This window comes from Vicia villosa, linkage group LG3 (genome assembly GCF_029867415.1).
Source record: "Vicia villosa cultivar HV-30 ecotype Madison, WI linkage group LG3, Vvil1.0, whole genome shotgun sequence".
NCBI classification, from domain to species: Eukaryota; Viridiplantae; Streptophyta; class Magnoliopsida; order Fabales; family Fabaceae; genus Vicia; species Vicia villosa.
The window spans coordinates 14594083-14612386 of NC_081182.1; the positions used below are offsets into that span (position 1 = coordinate 14594083).

The 18304-nt window shown below is 32.9% G+C and overlaps 1 protein-coding gene across 1 annotated transcript; it reads left to right on the forward strand.

Moving 5' to 3' along the window:
• Window positions 1–8206: 8206 nt before the first annotated feature.
• On the forward strand, window positions 8207–17793 carry LOC131660389 (coatomer subunit gamma-like). The gene is made up of 18 exons (XM_058929633.1): window positions 8207–8407; window positions 8918–9015; window positions 9124–9174; window positions 9269–9382; window positions 9496–9696; window positions 9780–9881; window positions 11267–11374; window positions 11449–11682; window positions 11905–12155; window positions 12267–12438; window positions 12539–12694; window positions 12807–12857; window positions 13169–13309; window positions 13375–13572; window positions 13672–13803; window positions 13887–14060; window positions 14252–14491; window positions 17330–17793. The coding sequence occupies exons 1-18, from the start codon at window positions 8362–8364 to the stop codon at window positions 17522–17524; spliced, it is 2664 nt and encodes an 887-aa protein (XP_058785616.1). The 5' UTR covers window positions 8207–8361; the 3' UTR covers window positions 17525–17793.
• The last annotated feature ends 511 nt before the right edge of the window (window positions 17794–18304 follow it).

The following is an 18304-nucleotide window of genomic DNA, read 5'->3' on the forward strand; positions in this document are numbered from 1 at the left end:
GTTTCAACAATTTTGAAATACTTGGGGTTAGCAAGAGACAAACAAGGCAAACATTTGACCTTATTTTTGATTCTTTGGACTGCCTGAGAATGTTCATTAGTCCAAGGGCCAGGATTTTTTCTAAGCCTAGCATGTAATATGGCAGTATCTTTAGCAAGATTTTCATAATAATCTGCTATATAATTAAGACTACCAAGGAATCTTTGTAATTGTTTCTTATCTGTAATAATATTGGGAAATTTTGAAGCAAATTCAATACTTCTTTGTATAGGAACTATTGTTCCTTGGTCAATTTCATGACCCAAAAATCTAACTTTAGTTTGAAAAATTTTCATTTTAGGAGCAGATATAACTAATCCATTATGTTTGATTAATCCTTTAAATATTTTCAAATGTTTAATATGTTGATCTATAGTTTTAGAAAAAACTAAAACATCATCAATATAAACAATTATAAATTCTGTATAAGGATTAAAAATATCATTCATAATATTCTGAAATTCAGAAGGGGCATTTTTAAGGCCAAACGGAAGGACATTCCATTCATAATGTCCAAAGGGTACAGTAAAGGCAGTTTTATACTTATCAGATTCATTAATCTGAATTTGCCAATAACCAGATTTCATATCAAACTTAGAGAAGATTAAAGCATTGTTTAATCTATCTAAAAGGTCTTTTTTATTAGGGATAGGATATCTAATCCATCTTAACACCTTATTAAGGGGCTTGTAATTAATAACAAGTCTAGGGACCCCACGTTCCTTTTCAGCAGCATTGTTTACATAAAAAGCTGTGCAACTCCAAGGAGATTTGGATTTTCTTATTAACTTTTTCTCTAAAAGAGATTTTATCTCCTTTTTGCATAGCTCCAAATACTCATGGTTCATTTGAGCTGGCCTAGCTTTGGTGGGAATCTGACTTTCGTTAAAGTCATCAAGATAAGGTAAAGAAATAACATGTTTCTTTCTATCCCAAAAAGCATTTGGTAAATCATTACACACTTCATTTTTAAACTGTTGCTCAATCAATTTGATTTGTTCTTTAATCTCATTTTTATTAAGTTGTTCATTAATATTTAATAAACTAATTTCTTCTCTAAGAAAACTTAATTGTTTTTCTTTATTTAAAAGAATACTTTTAACTTCATTAAGCATTTTAATATGAGGGTCAGTAATAAATTCAAAAGTGATTGTCTTACCATTAATCATGGTAGTGATGCCTTTAGTGTCCACATTAATTAAAGGCATAATACTATTTAAAAACGGAGTTCCCAGAATAACTCTATGAGTCATATTTTTTACTAGGATAAAATGGGTAGGTAAGCAAATATCTTGATTACAAACATATGTATTAGGTAATTTATAATTAACCGTTAATTTGTCACCACTAGCCTGGGCAAGGGTTTGAGTGGTTTTTGTATAATACTTGGTAGGAACAATTCCTTCCTGAAGACAATTAAGGTCAGCGCCACTATCAATAAGGGCAACTTCATTTTCTAAGATAAATGTTCTATTAACAACTAAAGTTATTTTAACAAACCATTTTTGAGAAATTACTCTATCAATAAGAGTAAGAAACCTATCATTAGTAGTAGGACTGCTAGTAGAAGATATTTCTTCAACTTTAAGGTTACCTGTTTCAAGTAAGGAAACCCTTTGAGATAATCTTTGATTATCATTCTTTATCTGAGTAATTTCAGATTTCAAAAGATTAATTTCTCTATGTAAATCAGAGAGGGAAACAGGAGTTTCACGGACATTGGATTGGTGAAATCTGGATAAAACCTCACTTAATTGGTAAGGGGCTTCAATAATGATAGGAGATTCTTTTTTAGAATTTTCTTGAATCAAAACTTCAAGCATTTTTCTTTTAAGCTTATTGTCAGAGATAGATTCAATAGCTTTTATGGCTTCATCTTGTTCTGTAGTAAGAACGTTAAGACCATTCATGTCAACAATAGACTTCCAGTAATCAATTTGATTACATTGACAGTTATTATTGTCAGAATCATCAGAGGAATAATCTGATGATGATTCATAAATCATGTTAATATCTTCATTAGAAGAATTAGTCTCTGATTCAGACTTAATTAAGCAAACTTTCTCAAGTTGAAAACGTAATTGCTCATCCTCAATTTCATTGAGAGCCCTTTTTGTCCAACATTGGTTTGCATAATGACCAGCTTTACCACATTTGTGGCAAGATACATCAAGCATCTTAGCTTTTCTTTTGCCTTTATGATTAAGAGGCTTATCTTTTGGTCTACTTTTATTAAAGTGACTCCTTCTCTTATTCTTTTTATAAGAATTTTTGTAACTATCCTTATTTTGATGAGATTTATTTCTGAATGTTTTTCCTTTCCTTTTCTTACTTTCTGAAGATTTTCCAAGATCAAAGGCAAATTGATCACAAAATTCACCCATTTGGTGTTTTTCAGAAAGTTTTTGTTTCTTAAGCTGATTTCTAAGCTTAATATCATTACATAAGGTTAATCCTTCATTAACACAAGTGCTAATAATTTGACCATAAGTAAGATCATGGTAATTAATATTTATCCCATCATTTTTTACTTCTTAAAGAATTTCTCACCTTTTCTGAGAAGAAATGGGGTAATCCATCAATAAATTTGGCTTTCCAGTGAATGGAATTAGGAGTTTTTAATTGGTAAACCCTAGACAAAAAGGTATCTTTATACCATCTAAAATGTGTAAGAGAAGGACATCTTAGATTTTGAAGTAAAGTTTGAAGTTTCTCTCCAATAGGGACATTGTTTCCAACAAAATGTTGAAGGATAGAGAGACACAGTGTATAAACCGCATCTTCTTCACCTGTGGTGGCAATACTACTTGCTCCGGTTCCAGGATTTTCAGACTTAACTAATTTCTTATGGTTAAGAATATCTTTTTTCTGACTTTCAGTAATATAATTATCCCACCAGCCTCTTAATTGACCAACAAATCCAGTTGATATGAAAGAGGCAATTTCGCTGTCAGAATTTCCGTGCTGTTTACAAACAGTTGAATACATAATTATTCTATGTATTGTATCAACTATTTGCTTGTCATTTAAACCATCAATATTCCATTCATAAATGGCTTTTCCAGAATATGAATTCTGGTAGGGTTCAGGTTCCTCAAAAAGTACGTCTTGAGGAGAGGGACGTTTATAATAGTATTTTTCTAAGGGTTTAGAGCTATAAACAGGGTTTATCTCATTAGTATATTGATTATTAATGTCTAAATCTGCAAACATATTTGCTAAATCATTGATGTCTTCTTTATTGGAAGAGTCTTGGTTAGTCATAACCGTTAAATGTAAATCTTTAAGCTTTTTCTCAAGAATGCGAACAAACTCATTACCATTTGTTTCCATTTTAAATCCTTCTATTGGAATAGGAGGTTGAATTATAGGGACATCTAATATTGTAGATGTAGAAGCTTGTTCTGGAGTATTAGGTTTATTAATAAGGTCAATAATAATTTTTTGACGTGCTATTTGTTTATTTAAAAGGTCTTTAATGGATAAAAGCTCCTTTTCTAGAGAAATAAATTGTTCTCCAAGACAAACAAGGTAGGCATTAGTATAATTGTTGGATCTAATTATGGAATTTAACTCTTTTAGAGTAATCTGATTTTGTTCAACCCTTTGTAATTGAAGGGTAAGATAAGGTGTAGCTTCAGTATGAGAACCCAAACTTATTGTTTGTTCTGGGGGAAAAGGAGATTCCATTTTTTCTCCTTGGATACTTTCCCAAGGTTTTTGAAGAACTAAAAGTTCGTCTTTTTTCATAAAAACCAATTCTTCTTTTTGTTTGGTTATATAGTAACTAATAAACCATTTGACAAAGGGAATGAAATCTTGGTTTATAGACATTTGAGTATAGTACTCTTCTTTAAAACTTGCTAACATAGGAGCCGAAAAAGTTTTAAAAAACCATTCTCTAAATTGGGTGTATCTAGTATGCTGAAACTCGTCATTGACAACATTTCTTAGATTACTACCTGGAGAATAATCTAACATTATAACGGGAAGTCCATATCTGAGGGAGTAGGTGATTCTACTCTAGGAGGATTTGGTTTTTGATATATACCATGAGGAATTTTGTTTTCACTGAGTCTTATATTTTCAACAACTTCTATTTCTTCTCTTAATTGAGAAGTTGAAGGTCTAGCTAATTGACTAGGAGCAGAATAAAATTCATTTATAGAATTCACAGAATGTCTTCCAGACATGGATCTAGGTATTCTAATCATTCTTTTAGAGTTAAAATTTATCTCTAGATCTCCATCACTTGATTGGATTATTTGATCAACATCCTTATTAAGGATAGGTTCCGGTTCAATGGCCTGAGGGAGGTTCCAGGTTTCTGGAAAATTAATTTCATCCCATTTAAGCAACCTATTAGTTGCAACATTAGAGGTAAGCAAATTTGTTTGAACTAAAGTAGTAGTTCCAGGAAACGATATTTGTTTAGCTTTAGGGTTTAATGTGGTAAGGACTTTGTAATAAACCCTATAACATATAGCCATAATTTCACTACCAGGTTTGAAATTGTAACCATTAGTATGAATAGTTAATTGGAGAGCGTCTAATAAATTTTTATCAGACATGGATAAGCTTATGTTGGGAGAGACATCAAAATAGACTGGTCCATGACACAGACTTGTTTCAATTAAAGCAGCTAAAGATTGTTTAAAATCTTTACATCTACCGTCCCTAATATATCCTAGGATGCTAGTATTTAATCCTAACAAGGTCAAAGGTTTAACAGCAACTTGTATTAAACCAACATGGATATAATTATAATTTATATATATATATATATATATATATATATATATATATATATATATATATAAACAATTATATGACTACAAAATTATATGCCTTAAATGAATAATTATAATCAATAATAAAGTGATTAATCATTTTTAATATAAGACTTTTAATTACATTATTTGTAACTGATCAAATAGTAATTAAAAGAGTTTTAGTTAAGTGATTTATTACCAATTAAAAAAAAATCATCATAGTAATATTTTAATGTACATTAAATAGAGAGTTAGAGATTGGATAAAAAAGAGAGAGATTTAAAATGATATTACAATATTAAGTTTTTAAATATATATTTTAACACGAATTTTAAAAAAAGAGATTCACAATTTTATTAGAACTTTAAATTATTAAATATATATATTTTTACAATATATAGGTTATGATTGTCTTATACATACGATTATATTATTAGCAAATTATATTGTAAGTTAATAAAGTGTCTATTATAATGTAATTTAGAATTGAATATTAAATTATCAAATACATATTTTTAAAAGGAAATTATTATAAAATTATAATTGTCACACTAAATATTAAAATTCATTGATTGTGAAATTTCGATATATTTTTTTTCTCGAAATTAGAATATATTGAAAAAAATATTATTTAATATAATTATAATTCAATAAAAAATATTTTTCAGTTATAGCTATGTAATTCTATTTAATAATAGTTTATATTAAAACTAAAATGTTTTTTTCTTTCTAAAATAACAGTATTTAATGAACTAAAATTGTAAATTATACAAAAAGAATTAATATAGTTTTTTTTTCCAATTCCATAAAGTTCAATACAATTGAATTATATATTATAGTTGTTTATAAAATTATTATAAGTTATTTCACATATTATCAGTATTTGATGAACTAAAATTGTAAATTATACAAAAATAATTAAAATTATTTTTTTTGTCAATTGTTTATATACAATTTTATAAAATATAAAAAATTTAGAAAAGTTTAAGAGTTAATAATATATAATAAGAGTTATAAAAGTTGTAAAATGTTAATCGGGATATTAATTCTAAATAATTAATAATGTATTTGTTTGACAATTTTTAATGTAAAATTTATTTGAGATTTATATTTAAAATAAATATAAAATTTTATAAAATATAAAAAATTTAGAATTTAGTTTAGAAGGTTTGTGAGATTGCCACATAAGCATGTGGCTAGGGTTTTGTCTAGGGTTGTCATCATGACAACCTTAGATTTATATTAAGTAAATGAACGATTTGTCTCTTCTCGGTGTCATGTTTGAAAGGGATAGGGATTATAAGCAGCTGTTGTTGATAGTGGCGGGATGGTGCGGAATCTTCATGTTTCTTTGGAGTTGTAGGTTGAAAAACGTTCTTCATAGCTGGAGGGACTAGAGTGTGTGCGCAATGAGAGAAAATAAAAATAACTCAAGAGTGAAAGTGATATAACTACTTTAACTATTTTCCTTTTGTATAATTTATTCAACGAGTTACAACTGCATGGAACTGTATGCCAACCGGACCCAACTTGTATAACTGAACTATTATTCAGTGGAACCGGATGTAATTTCATTCATGTACATTACACCTATTTCTCGCAAGAAAGGATATAGGAGAATTAAATCAAAAAACTAGGAACAGGTATCTATTTTTTGTATATTTAATAATAATAATAATGTATACAATAATAGTAAAGATGAGATTGATAAAGGTAATGTGGAAGGGGAGGAGCATACCTCTCACTTTTAAAAAAAACTTGTTAAAGAAGGCAAAACTCTGATGTATTCCATGGATTATTATGGTATGGAAAAAGTCCAAATAAATATGCAGAACAACGATAAGAATAATATTAGAAACTTGAAAGGGAACAATAATTCTAAAACGATTGCTAATATGAGGCTTATCAAATGTTTGTCGATAAAAAGCTCGAAACTAGGATTGAGAAGCACTGTAGCAAAGATTCAAAAGGTCAACAGAGAAAAGTGAATGTGTCTCTGTCAAGGACGAACACGAAGCTAAAGGTTCAGTGAAACACAAGAAGGGGGTTGAATTGGGGTTTCAAGATTAAAATCTTTTTCGCACACCCAAACACAAACAACACAGGAGCAACATGGATAAATAACAAACGATTTTATCCTAGCTCATCGTTAACTAGGCTACCTCCAGTCCACCATACCCTAGTGATTTTGTCTAATCAACAAGCACTTAATCTACTAATCAAATAACCTTTTGATTACAACCTCAATGACACACCAGCCAAAGACTTCTCGAGGATCCTGACTAAACCTTTAGTCCCTCAAAGAAATTAACCAACCTGGTTAAATTACAAGATTTTGTGTGTATAAAGTGCTTCTTGAAAACTTGATACACATGGTTACAACACAACAGGATTTACAAAAATGAAAGTTATGAAGCTTTCAACGAAATAACAAATTTCTTCTTTGTGTTGATTTTCGACTTAGTGTTTCTCTCTAAATACGACTTGTTCCTTTTAAATGAGTATGAATATCTTCTTTCAGTTATCTGTCAACATGAAAACTCCATAAAACACATGATTTTCCTTATTCTTTATGCACTACTACAAGAGATTCCAACATATTCAGCACACAAAACACAACCATAAAGATTTTAATGGTTCATTTCCATCAGATTCCACACACAAATAGGATGCGATAAAGCGTGTTACTTAACTAACTCACCTCTTTGTCAAAGACCACCAATTCAAAATGCTCATTGCTGTTTGATAGCACACTCCATTTTGATGGATTTTAACGAAACTTTCCAAAGTTCTTTTCGTCGTTTATGTTGGTAACTCTCTCTAGAGGTCTATCCATGGTGATTCGAATGAAAACTGACGAAATAGAGATATTGAAGATGCAAAAGGAGGTTTTCAAGGCAAAAGGAGGTTTTCTGTGAAATGAAATTTCGGTTTGGAGGGAGAAGGGAAGTAGGGAGTGATATCTGAAAGCAAGTGCTTTAGTTTGGAGCATAAAGTTTGAAGTTTGAAGTGATATGAGCAAAGGAAACACTGTTGTAACAGAGGAGAAAACTGTAACATTGGTACTGATGCAAAAGTTATGGTTCGATTACATTGCAGGCAAATTGGATATTGTACATTTGTAGGCCAATGGTAACACAAAGAGACCAAACTATTAGTTTGAATGTAGCTAAATTCTGAATTTAGTTATAAAAAAAATAATTTTTAGACACATTTTGCCCCAAAATAATTAGGGGTAATTTTTTTTAGCAAAGTGCAAATGAGTATTTTCCAAGTACATTTGCTTTAAAATAGATTATTCCATAAAAATTAATCTCATAATATTAAAATTAAGCGCTGTAAATTTTAATTAGAGGAGTATTATAATATAAAATGCAATAATCCTCTTAATTTCCTTAGTAGTCGGTGCCTTACCCACCCGATCTACGTCTTTGGAATACACCGATGATCTGATTTTCGCGTTAGTTGAATCTTCTGCTTCTTCTTTTTCTTCTATCGGAGCACTGATATATTAACAACATTCACAGATCCCTGAGATTCTGCCACGCCAATGGCTCAGCAACTCGCCAAGAAGGACGATGACCGCGACGATGAAGGTTCACTTCTTATCTCACCATTTCTTAATTCCACCTGTTTTCTATCATCTTCTCGCTTAGCATTTATGTTTTGAATGATTATTTATCCGATTCGGTTCCAGATCCGTTTTCCATTTCAAATTCCCAATGTAGTAGTAGAATTCGCCTAGTAGTTGCATCATCATCATCGGATTGAATTTAGTGTTTTTGAATTTGATTCGATTTGTTTTTGATCTTGCTTCATAATTCGCAATGTAGATCGTTGAATGAATGAGTTTTCAGTGATGAGTTGATAGTTTAGATCTTGCTTCATAATTAGCTCTGTCGCAGATTGTAATTGTTGCTAATATGGAGCACAGACACCACCGGAAACATGACACCGATGCGGACATGTCTAATAATTTGAAAATTAAATAAATTAAACGTAATTACAAGTGTCGGTATCTGTTTTGGACATTGACACTGACACACCTTTTTTTCCGAGGTGTCGGTGCTAGAGAATTTCTAATTGTGTTTTTTATGGATGACTAGCGGAATACTCGCCTTTCATGGGAATTGAAAAGGGTGCGGTTCTTCAGGAGGCAAGGGTTTTTAATGATCCACAACTAGATGCTAGGAGATGTTCACAGGTTTTTATCACGGACTTGAGGATTTCTTTGTTTTCCCTTTTTTAAATGCAAATTATTCCGGCAGTTGAATTGTGATGTTGTGTGTGTTTTGCCATCTCTTTTTTCTAGGTTATTACAAAGCTGTTATACCTGCTGAATCAGGGAGAGACATTTACCAAGGTTTTGAGAGACTTACAAATCTTCATACATTTTTTTTGGTTTGACATTGTGGATTTATGTTAGAGTCACAATTGATCCTTTTTATTATTGTTAGACCGAAGCTACAGAAGTTTTCTTTGCTGTGACTAAGCTTTTCCAGTCTAGAGATATGGGATTAAGGAGAATGGTCTACCTGATGATAAAGGAGATCTCTCCCTCTGCAGATGAGGTTACATTTTACTATGCAAAATTTCTTCGTTTTTAGATTCATATGTGTAGGGTTTAATCTGTATATTATAAACTTAGATTATATGACTGTTCTATTTCTTTGATATTGTAAAGGTTATTATTGTCACTAGCTCTCTTATGAAGGACATGAATAGCAAGATTGATATGTATAAGGCAAATGCCATTCGAGTGCTTTGTCGTATTACAGACGGAACCCTTCTTACCCAAATTGAGCGGTATATAAAACAAGCAATTGTAGATAAGAATCCGGTTGTTGCAAGTGCTGCCTTAGTTAGTGGCATTCATCTACTCCAGGTAATACCTGTTTCTATTTGTCATTCTGTATATTTTGTACATCCCATGTATGGTATATGCTTATTTGTACCCCCTCTTTACAGACAAATCCTGAAATTGTAAAAAGGTGGAGTAATGAGGTCCAGGAAGCTGTTCAATCAAGAGCAGCTCTTGTACAGTTTCATGCACTGGGTTTGCTACATCAGGTATGATGCAAGTTTGGTCTGGTTATTTTGTGATTCTAGATCATTCAGTGAATTATGGTTCGCTTCCTGGCTTAAATCTTTGCATTTCAACTGCACTTTCTTGAATGGTCACTGTACTTGTCTTATCGTAGCTAAATATCATGAATGATGAATGTTCAGCCCAAGCTAGTCATGATTCTTTTTTGTTTTTTTGAACGGAAAATAGGGATAAGGCAGCTAAAGGCCTGTCATAAGCTAGTCATGATTCTATTATTCCAACTTGTCATTTAAGTGCATTTCTTTAAGAGGTGCTTATTTTCTATTTGAGCTTAATTGGATGTCGAATTTGAGTAATACAAGAGAAATCAAAACTTCTTTGCTGAAGTTGTTATTTATTTGTCTGGTACTATGGTATTTGCTCTCTTTTATGGTAGTTACTATCTCTCTATCTACTCAGCCACAAATATGTCACAATCAAGGAACTAGAGGAGGCTGAGTTAGGTCTATAAATAGGAAGAACGTAATTCAAGAGAGACACTCATTTTCTTAGATTTGCAAACATAGAGACTTTTGTGTAATCCTGTACACTCTTTTCTCCTGTATTCAAATGTTATCACTCAAACAATATTCTCACATTCTTAGTGCACTAACAATAGCATTAGAGATAGAGGGATGGAGAGAATTAATGCAGCCCCCATTGTAGAAAATATGCTTGAATCTTGACTTTGGTAATTTGAGCTCGTGTGGAGGAGACCTATAGATTCCATAGAAAGGAGAGTAGATGAAATGGAGGACATCCTAAACGTTAGATGTAGAGGAAGGCTAGAAAAAATATAGAAGAAGCTATTTAAGAATGTTCATATCTCTATCGTTGTTGAAGTTAGTAAAGTTTTTATCTCTTACCTTGTGGAAATCCAGTTTAAGCTGAACCATCTCTTACCTACATTGATTGCCATCTCTGTAGGCTATGGCATCATCAAAGTCTTTACATGTCTTATATATCTTGTAGAATTCCATTTTGAGCTGAACAATGATGGAAAAATAATGTTTAACTAGTTTATATTTTTGGTGTTAACCCTCCGGTTTCTATGGGAAGAGTCCCTGGTAATCTGGAGTTTGGCTGAGAGGTAAGTAAAGTCTGACCAAAAATTTTTCCACCCAGGATTCAAACCTGGGTTCTCCTGAACAATCTGTCTTTTTCTTAAGCAGTGAAGCTAAGTAATCACTTGTGCCCAATCACTTGGTCTTATTAACTAACTTTTATTCCTTAAAGTCCTTCTAAAAATGTTATACTGCACAATTTTTAGATTGTACCTTCTGAAAGACCTACTTTTTTTTTTATCACACAGAACATAAGTATAAATTCTTAAGAGGGTTTGAGATATTTGGTGAATTCAAAATTGCAGATACGACAGAATGACCGACTAGCTGTTAGCAAGCTTGTTACCAGCTTGACAAGGGGAACTGTTCGCTCACCTTTAGCTCAGTGCCTGTTAATTCGCTACACAAGTCAGGTATGTCTTCATACAAATCTTGTTGTTGGGACGATATTTATTTACTTAATGTTTATCTTCTATTGCATTTGTAGGTTATCCGTGAATCAGGAAATAACACACAGTCAGGGGACCGCCCCTTCTATGATTATCTTGAGAGTTGCCTTCGTCACAAATCAGAAATGGTGATTTTTGAAGCTGCCAGGGCTATTACAGAGCTCAATGGTGTAACAAGCCGAGAATTAACTCCAGCTATTACTGTTCTTCAGTTATTCTTAAGTTCTTCTAAGCCAGTTTTAAGATTTGCTGCTGTCCGCACCTTGAACAAGGTAAGCCTTCAGCAGTCACTCAAATTTTAGCAGAAGTGATTTTTAACAGGCCTCTTAAGCATCCTCCCTATGGAATAAGTATTTTGTTTTTCCCTTCTATGATTTGGATGAGTTGATATAAAATCTAGATTTTCCGGGTTCTGAAATTTTCTTATGATATTTGCATTGGCTAAACTTGACCCTTATTATTTTAGTTCTGAGTGCGGCTATGAAACTTTGCAGGTGGCAATGATACACCCAACATCAGTCACTAACTGCAACATTGACATGGAAAGTTTAATCTCCGACCAGAATAGAAGCATTGCCACACTTGCTATTACTACACTTTTGAAGACAGGAAATGAATCAAGTGTTGACCGTCTTATGAAACAGATTACAAATTTCATGTCTGATATTGCCGATGAATTCAAAATTGTTGTTGTTGAAGCAATAAGATCATTGTGCCAGAAGTTCCCGTTAAAATATAGATCTCTGTATGTGAGCTGTACTATAGTCTTCATCTCCCCAAATTTTATACCTTGCATAATCTTTTTTCCTTAATGAATGGTATAAATTATTTGTTTGTGCTCTGCTATTATTTTCAGGATGAACTTCTTGAGTAACATTCTTAGGGAAGAGGGTGGTTTTGAGTACAAGAAGGCAATTGTAGATTCAATTGTGATTCTCATTAGAGAAATCCCTGATGCAAAGGAAACTGGATTGCTTCATCTCTGTGAGTTCATTGAAGATTGCGAGTTCACTTATCTCTCTACACAGGTATTTCTATTGGGGTCCTTCGTGATTCACAGTTTGTTTATTTTTCTTCTGGAAGTGTGAACATTTTGCTGTTAACCATTTTGTTCCCCTTGAACCATAGATACTGCACTTCCTAGGAATTGAAGGGCCAAAAACATCAGACCCCAGCAAATATATTCGTTTCATTTATAATAGAGTACATCTTGAGAATGCAACAGTTAGGGCCGGTGCTGTGAGCACTTTGGCAAAGTTTGGTGCTGCAGTTGATGCATTAAAGGTTCACTTTCTTTTGTTTATTATCACATTAGTGATTTTCTCTTTCTATTTATAATATTTTTGGGGAATATTTGGTGCTAACTTAATTTAAAATCACATCCTTTCTCTTTCAGCCGCGCATATTTGTTCTGCTGAGGCGATGTCTTTTTGACAGTGACGATGAGGTGAATTTCCGTGTCCTTTTTTATGAGGCATTTTATGAGATGCACTAGCTGTGTATTTTTTTGCACGTCATATTCAGGATTTGTTGCTTATATGTAATTAAATTTCCATTTTGAATTGCTTACTTTAAATCTTTCTATAATATAGTATATACATGTTTGTCTAAAAACTAATAAATATTTAAAATTTGAAAATTATGAATGACATCTCTCTTCTCACCCTCCCCCCCGAAAGAAAAAGATTTTCTATTTCTGGATGTGTGTGAAGTTATCAACTGCTTTATTTTATGCCTGGTATTATGATTTATTTGCAGGTCCGTGATAGAGCAACCCTTTATCTAAACACACTTGGAGGTGATGGCTCTGTTGTTGAGACTGATAATGCTGTAAAGGACTTCCTGTTTGGGCCATTTGATATCCCACTTGTCAATCTGGAGACTAGTTTGAAAAATTATGTAAGTTTTGGTGTTTTTCTTGCATTCGATTAGTACAATATCTCATGTGTGTGATATGTTTACAGGAGCCTTCAGAAGAGGCTTTTGACATTAACTCTGTGCCCAAGGAAGTCAAATCTCAGCCACTTGCAGAGAAGAAAGCTGCTGGGAAAAAGCCAACTGGTTTGGGGGCTCCTCCAAGTGCTCCCTCATCAACTGCTGATGCGTACCAGAGAATGCTTTCATCTGTTCCAGAGTTTGCTAACTTTGGCAGCCTGTTTAAGGTTTATACACTTGATTGTTCTTTCACAAATTTATTTTTGTGTTTTGTTCCTTCAATGGGTAATACGATATATATGTGCTAATGTTAAATTTTTTACCAGTCCTCAGCACCTGTGGAGCTCACTGAAGCAGAGACAGAATATGCAGTTAATGTTATTAAACACATTTTTGACAGGCATGTTGTGTTCCAGTACAACTGCACAAACACGATACCAGAGCAATTATTAGAACATGTAATGAGTTTCATAGAGACTTAAAATTTCATAAAACAATCCAAACTCAGGTCTTGTTTGTAATTATATATCCGTGTACACAGGTTATCGTATTTGTGGATTCTTCAGAGGCAGATGAATTTTCAGAGGTGTTCTCTAAGCCTCTCAAGTCTCTTCCTTATGATTCACCTGGACAGATTTTTGTGGCATTTGAGAAGCCCGAGGGTGTGCCAACACTTGGAAAGTTTTCTAATGTTCTGAAATTTATTGTTAAAGAGGTACTTAATCCTCTTTACTTTTATGAAGCTTTTGGGTTTTTTATTATTTGATCCAGCCCCAACATGTATCATTATTAAGTGTACGTTTCTAGTGCGAGGATTGTTTTTATTTCCTACATTTAGGGACTTTGTGGAAAACAATCTATAAAATATTTGGTAGAAAATCTCCATATAAACTGGATCTTCTTCAGGTTGACCCAACAACTGGTGAAGCTGAAGATGATGGTGTTGAAGATGAATATCAGTTGGAGGATCTGGAGATTGTTTCAGCTGATTACACGTTGAAAGTAGGGGTATCTAATTTCAGGAATGCATGGGAAAGCATGGGCCCTGATTTTGAACGTGTGGATGAGTACGGTCTTGGTCCTAGGGAGAGCTTGGCAGAAGCTGTAAATACCGTCACCAACCTTCTTGGCTTGCAACCCTGTGAGGTAAGCCAATGATGTTACCTGCTTCTTTTTTTACTTCGTTGAGAAAAAATTATTTAGCATTATGTCTGTGTTTGTCTAAAAGTGGTTGCATTAAGATATGAATCCATGGCCTCTTGTTAATTACCCAATGCCCTCACCATTAACAACCTTATTTCATTAAACTGAATACAAACAAGTCAAGGCTATCATGCAATTTTTTACTGTAACATAGTTACTGTTTTTGGACAATTATGCTTGTTAGATGCTTCCCAACATACTACATACTGCTTCATAAACAATCCGGCTGGTTCAACTGTGAACTAGGGTTGGTCAGGGTGCTTAAAACTGGTAGTCTGTACAAACCGAAATGAAATCATTCAAACCGCTTTGAACTGGACAGAACTGGAACTAGTTTTGGTAAACCGTCTGGTGCAGATAGAAATCTTAAAAGTATCTTAAAACACAGTAAGTTAAACAAAGTAGAAAGCAAAAGGATTCGCTCATCACGGATGTGACGCACCAATAGACACATAGCATTATATTTTACAAATAATAGGCAAAAATAAAAAAAACGAAAGCAACAATAGCATTTTACTAAGCAATAAATATTAGATTTAATCTTTTCAAAAATTAATATTAAAACATTCCATGAATTATCTATGAAGTTTAGTATTGTAATTATTATTTAGTTTATTTATTTGTGTATGATCTGGTCCAACGGGTTAAATCAATTGAACCATGACCTAGAGGTTTCACTGGTTCATTCTCTGGTTCGGTTTTTAAATCACTGTTTTGTATCATGTTAGTATTTACAGATTTGCTTTCCATGAAGGATTTAGTAGAGTGCATAAACCAAAAGGGGATTTTCTCATACACAATTTTAGGTTTAATATTAAGAAAATATGCCAATGTAGTTGGTGGATATCAAGACTTTAACAGTTTAACTGAGTGTTTAGTTCAAAAGAAGGGAAGGAAGAGGGAATAACCCTCTCTTTGTTTGGGTTGTAAGGGGAGGGGAATAAAACTAATTTAGTTTATACTTTTAAAATGGTATATATTTTTAAGTGCCTGTTCTACCAGTGTAACACCAAGAGCCTCGACAGCAGTGCTTATTTTTCATTCCCATTTATATAAGAAGCAAGAAACAAATTGAAAGGTATAATAACTTGCAAAAAAGAGATTACAGTAAGCTAATTTAAAAGTATACAGATAAGTAAGGAACATTAAAATTATGTAGTAGTCGGCCTGCATACCTGTTATTGTCTCCTTATTCTATTTGTATTGAACAAGTTTAAAAGTTGGTGAGGGTTAACTTGTTGTATCTGTTACATATTAGTTGTTAACATGTCTTAATCATGTTGCTTGCTTGACAAATACATTAGTCAGAAAAGTTTACATGATAGCCAAAAGAATGGATACATGAACTACAATAACATGAACTCAAGAAAGGAATGAGAGGCTAGAAATATTATTAGTGCCTGCATGTTGGGTATAACTATTTTTTCAATAAAAGGTAACATAATATTATTAGTGCCTGCATGTTGTGGCTCACTCAGGTAGTTTCAGCTGGTGGAATAGCACCTGAAATCTACACCTTACATGTATAATCCTCATGCATGCCCTAAATATGAAAACAGAAAAATAGAAAAATGTCTATACAAATTCTATCAAAAATAATTTGTTGACTTGGGACCATCATCATGATTGCACAGTAGTGAAAAAATAGTTCAACACATTGACAATTAGCTTACCTTGCCATTAATTTGAAGCAAGTCCCCTTCAACCTTGAATTAACATCTGATACTGTTCCCAGCCTTTACAATCCGCAGCCTGTTTGTAAAAGAGTGTAGTATTTGGGATTAGTTGCATGTTTTCAGAACAATCCAAGCGACAAAAATGAAATTCTCAGAATAGAAAACTAAGGCAAAGTAAAGATGCCAGCCAACAAAATATATGGGCTTAAAAATATCCAGCAATAAAAAAATATCAGCTACTACAAGAAAAGTGAAGGAAAAGCATGCTTTATTGGAAGTCACTGTTACTAATTTGTTTTCTATTCTGTGAATTGTGATGTCACAATGGGTGGGCTACATATACATACATACATGTGGATCTGATGCAGAATGTAATATTTTAGGGATGGCCCTAGTGATTAATGAATATTTTTAAACGGGCTTACATCTAGCGCCTGGCATTTCCAATCTCTAGCCAGCCACAAGGAAGCCCTTGCATTGCGTGCATACACCTATTTGAAAGGCTTATATGTGCTATACACATGAACACTTGCACAAAGAGCCTATATGAACAGTTTGTTTGTGCTATACACATGGACACTTGCAAAGAGAACCTATATTGACAGATTTGTAGGTGCTGTTGTAATAACAGACTTTTTACTCCAGGACACACAGATAAATTAAGTTCAGGCGAGTTTGATATTTCTAACCAAGATGCAAACATAATTGGTGAATATGCACCAATTATTATGCTTTTATTCAACAACTAAGGTTAACATTATGGCGTTGCATTGCCAAACCCCAGCCACAAGGTTGTCCATGCGTGCATGTAAAATACTGTTGTAGATGCAGAGAACCCATTAGAAGAGGTACCTTGGTGCTTCTCTTATGTTACTTTTTGGTGCTTCTGTTATTCCTTGGTACTACGATCAAGCCTAGTGTAACATGATATAGACACTAAACTTGCAAACTTTCCTTGAGTAAGACATTTCTCTCCATGAGAGCCTAACAAATTCTCAAATGAGAAAAATCTGGTAGGAGTATCTTTCATTGATGTCTGCTTTCAGTTATACTGTTATCTTCTGGAAGGTTGATATCTTAAAATTTTTATTTATGGGCTGTGCAGGGTACCGAGGTTGTTCCACCCAATTCAAGATCCCACACATGTTTGTTGTCGGGTGTATTCATAGGTAATATAAAGGTGCTTGTGCGGTTGTCTTTTGGACTTGATGGTCCAAAGGATGTTGCAATGAAATTGTCCGTCAGATCTGAGGATGAAACTGTCAGTGACGCCATTCATGAGATTGTAGCTAGCGGATAATCCATCAAGTAGATAAATTTTGACTCAAGATGGCCCCTCTTTTTGTAATGAGATTGGAGTTAAGCAGGCACATAGATATAGACGTGTGTAAAGAATTACAAAACTTTATTATATTTGGGACTGCATTTGTTTGTCCCTCACTGCATTCTTGGTAGACTAGCATCGATATTGGAAATATAATATTGGAGTACACTTACTTCCTCATGATTATGCTTCATTTTTCCTGGTAGTTAATGTAATATGAATTTCGAGGATTTTTTTTTTATCAATGTTTGTGTTGTTGAATTGGATATTTGTTGAAACTGCAATTGTTTATTTAGTATAAAAGACAAGTTTCTTATTTGAGCATCTTGAAATTTAGGCTTTTCTGTATGTCACGAGGACACTAATACATACGAGTACCAAAATGAGATTTCTCACTATCAGCTTATGTATATGTATTTTAGAATATTGTAGAAATAGTCATTTGTTGACTTGTTAAGTTTTGTTACAGTTTGCTGCGGACTTGTGAAGTTTATTACATTTATTAAAATCATCTACTGCAATGGCTAAAATTATATATTCTCAGCAAATAATAATTTTGATTAAATCATTTAAGAAGTTCAAGCTCATGCATAATGTTTCAAAATTTCAACATGGTATCGATAAGCCTTAAGTTTCTCACAACTCTCTTCAATGGCAGAATCCTCATTGCCTGACGATCTTGATGTTACTTCTTTTGGCAATCTACATAAATCTACTAACTCTAAAGATTCATCATAATTCAGACTCACTTTGTCT